This window comes from Lolium perenne, chromosome 1, assembly GCF_019359855.2.
Source record: "Lolium perenne isolate Kyuss_39 chromosome 1, Kyuss_2.0, whole genome shotgun sequence".
In the NCBI taxonomy this organism is placed as follows: Eukaryota; Viridiplantae; Streptophyta; class Magnoliopsida; order Poales; family Poaceae; genus Lolium; species Lolium perenne.
In genome coordinates this window covers 43,481,837-43,484,892 of record NC_067244.2, presented here as the reverse complement: position 1 = coordinate 43,484,892, position 3,056 = coordinate 43,481,837, and the positions used below count along the sequence as shown (strand labels likewise).

At 61.5% G+C, this 3,056-nt stretch overlaps 1 protein-coding gene across 1 annotated transcript; it reads right to left on the bottom strand.

Moving 5' to 3' along the window:
- Positions 1 to 638: 638 nt before the first annotated feature.
- Positions 639 to 2,841, bottom strand: LOC127348116 (uncharacterized). The gene is made up of 3 exons (XM_051374216.2): positions 2,492 to 2,841; positions 1,500 to 2,306; positions 639 to 1,406 (listed from the first exon to the last, which is right to left on the bottom strand). Exons 1-3 carry the CDS (start codon positions 2,621 to 2,623, stop codon positions 876 to 878), a joined length of 1,470 nt encoding a protein of 489 aa, XP_051230176.1. The 5' UTR covers positions 2,624 to 2,841; the 3' UTR covers positions 639 to 875.
- Positions 2,842 to 3,056: the final 215 nt, after the last annotated feature.

The window sequence follows — 3,056 nt, the reverse complement described above, 5'->3', positions numbered from 1 at the left end:
AACGACCTCCGCGTGGAACTTCTGCAACATCTGCCACATGTCCATCTGCGTGGGTACGAACTGTGGATCAATGATCGCGCACAATTGCGTCGAAAACAGGAGAAGAAACCTATCGGCGCAATTGACTGAACAGGTCATGGGCGGCGCGGAAGGACGCCGCAACCGGCAACGTTTGGCCCCAAAACAGCCGGTAGGTACGCGCCGGAGCCAATCCCGAGTACTATCCTGCTCTCCCGCGCGGCGACAATCGAGTCGGACGGCGAGTACTGTGGCGCTGCGGCGGGACGGAGGCGGTTGAGGTTGGGGTGGTGGCGTCGCACTAGGGCAGCAAAGAAGGGGAAAAGAAGCAAATCAAAGCGGTCGATTTCGCCGTCCCTGACTTGCGGGACCGGCTAGGAAAAGAAGGACGCTCGGCGCGACCGCGCAACGTCCGCGGAGACGTAAACCTGGCGTATATTTGGGCCAGGTTTGCGTCGCCGTGGACGGACCGATCACTTTGCGTCGTCCAGCTGGAGCAGGCCAAACGCATTTCCGGTCACGGCGGACGAAAACGGTCGCTCAGCGTCCGTTTGCGTCGCGCCACTGGAGATGCCCTTAACATGCATTTTTTTTCACATGGTAGTGAGAAACCACTGGAATAATCAAATTTTCTTTATTAGAGATCGATCAACACTAGTTCACAAAAAAATCGGCATCAAAATTGAGACGCGCCGAGACCACTAAACTAATTCCTCTATCGCTGCATCCATCCCTAACCTCCCAATGAGCATCGCCCACGTACGAACGTGTACAAGTCCAAGCACGGCCATGCACTTTACGCTGGACACAAGGAATGTTCACTCCACTCCGATCGCAGCTTGGCGGGCTTTGATCAGTCAGACGTCGGGAGGCATGGAGCACGGCTCGGCAGTTGCCGGCGACGCGGCGGACGCCTCGAGGAACCTCCTCTGGTGCGCGTCGGCGAGGCAGAGCACGGAGCCGACGCAGGCCTCCTGCGCCGTGGGCGGCGGCGCCGGCCGGAAGTCCTGCAGCTTGGCGTACTCGGTGAGCAGGTGCAGCATGTAGTCGTAGACGGCGTCCATGGCCAGGTCCTGCATCAGCCGCTGCCCGCGCCGCCCGACGCGCTCCGCCTCGTCCGGGTGCGCGTTGCCCCACTCCACGGCGTCCCGGATGGACTCGCACATCCCGACGGTGCTCACCGGCAGGTGGTTCACCCGCGGCTCCAGCCCCCGGCTGAAGAAGTCCTGGTACAGCGGGTCGATCAGCAGCGCCGTGGAGCCGCAGGAGAGGATGTATTTCAGGCTCACCGACCACGCGAACCCCTCCGCGTAGATCTTGTACCGGTGCGTGCACTGGCTCGACAGCTTCGAGTTCTGGTACCCGGACCTCGCCTCCTCGTCCCAGTTCTGCATTACCGTGATTGGTTGATTGATTGTTCAGCATGCACCACCGGAGTTCATCAGTGATGGGATTTTGCAAGGTGAAGGTGGATTACATACCTGGCGCATGATCTCGGCTCGCCAGAGGTTGGTGTCGTTGCAGGCGAGGAGGGCCATTCGGAGCGGCGAGGCCACGTCCGGGTTGCCCTTCCAGTACGCGGTGGGCACCCGGTCCGGCCACCGCACCTTCTTGGCGCCCTGCCTGATGCTCTTGAACTCGCGGCTCCACGGCTCGATGTGCGTCTCCGGCCAGCCCCAGAAGGACCAGTCCGGGAACGGGATGTCGAAGTGGTCGCGGGTGGTGCAGTACCGGAACAGCGGCGGCGGCGGGGGCGCGCCCTCGCCGCTGTGCTCGGTGCGGTTGATGGCGGGGCGGTCCATGCAGTCGAACATGAGGTCCACGTCCGGGACGCGGCCGGGGTGCCGCCGCATCAGCTGCAGGAGGCTCCACACCGTGAAGAGCGCGCGGCTCTGCACGCACGCGTAGTAGAGGTCCACGTGCAGCCTCGTCCCGCCGCCGGTGATGGTGACGCGCATGGATGCCCTGGCGCGGGCTGACTCGAGCAGAGCGCGCGTGACGCCGCCAACGCCATCGGCGCGGCGCTTCCAGGGCGCGAGGTCGCGGTGGATGGCGGAGAAGTAGGACGGGCACTGCCGCCGCGGCCTCGTCGACGCGTTGTTGGGTGCCAGCGCCGCCGCAGCCGGCCGCGGCTGCGAGAGCGGCGGGAGGCAGGCGAGGTAGGAGGCGCACCGGAGCGCGGCGCGCGGCGGCGGGCGGCCCTTGTCGTGCGGGAACGGGTGCCACGGCGTCGGCTCCAGGTTGTGCCCCAGCAGCGTCCGCGTCCGGGACAGAGCGTCGTCGTACGCCTGCAAACACCAGTTTACCATCGTCACCATCGACGCGCAGACACACAGAAGAAATCGATGTGAAAATTCGCATTGTTCGTCGTGATCAATCTGTTGAAAACTTTGCTGCTCGATCCGATCAGTAGAGATTGATTGACCGAACGCGAATCGAATAGAAGAATGCAAGAATGAACGGCGGGACAGACCGAGTGGAGGACGGCGATGACGATGACGGCGGAGAAGGCGGCGATGGTGGAGACGACGAGGGAGGCGAGAGGCGGGTACCGTCCTGCGCGGGCGGCACGGCCGCCGCCGCCCTCCGGCATGTAGCCACCCATTCACAAAGATTTGCTGCCGCGCGCAGATGTCCGGAGACGGCGGAGCGAGCGGAAGTAGCGGGTAGCAGGAGTGGGAAGTGACGAGTGCAGCAGCTGTCGATCACTTGTCGACTGATAAGATCCTGCGCCATTTTTGGCCTGCTTTCCTCAATTTGTGCAACTGACGATCGATCGACTGCTATCCTCTGCTGCATGCCGCATCCATCTAACGTCTCTCTCCAGTTTCATTTCGTAAATTTGTTATCAGGGTCAGGTTTACCCGGTCCTAGGCTCCCTCCTGATGAATTAGTTATCTACCATTTATAAATAATTTGGTGTGATTCAGAAAATTTTGAGTAGTTGCTACACAAAGGGAGCTACAGCCATGAGCCATCCCGACTACCCATGCTTTCCTTATCGTTATCAGCACTACGAGGTTCCTTATGGGCACTAT

Bases quoted from the DNA above. Each gene is read 5' to 3' on its own strand.
- LOC127348116 (XM_051374216.2), bottom strand. From the start codon at position 2,623: ATGGGTGGCTACATGCCGGAGGGCGGCGGCGGCCGTGCCGCCCGCGCA. The intron at 2,307-2,491 runs GTCTGTCCCGCC...TGGTGTTTGCAG, and splicing joins TCATCGCCGTCCTCCACTCG to GCGTACGACGACGCTCTGTC. The intron at 1,407-1,499 runs GTATGTAATCCA...ACGGTAATGCAG, and splicing joins GAGCCGAGATCATGCGCCAG to AACTGGGACGAGGAGGCGAG.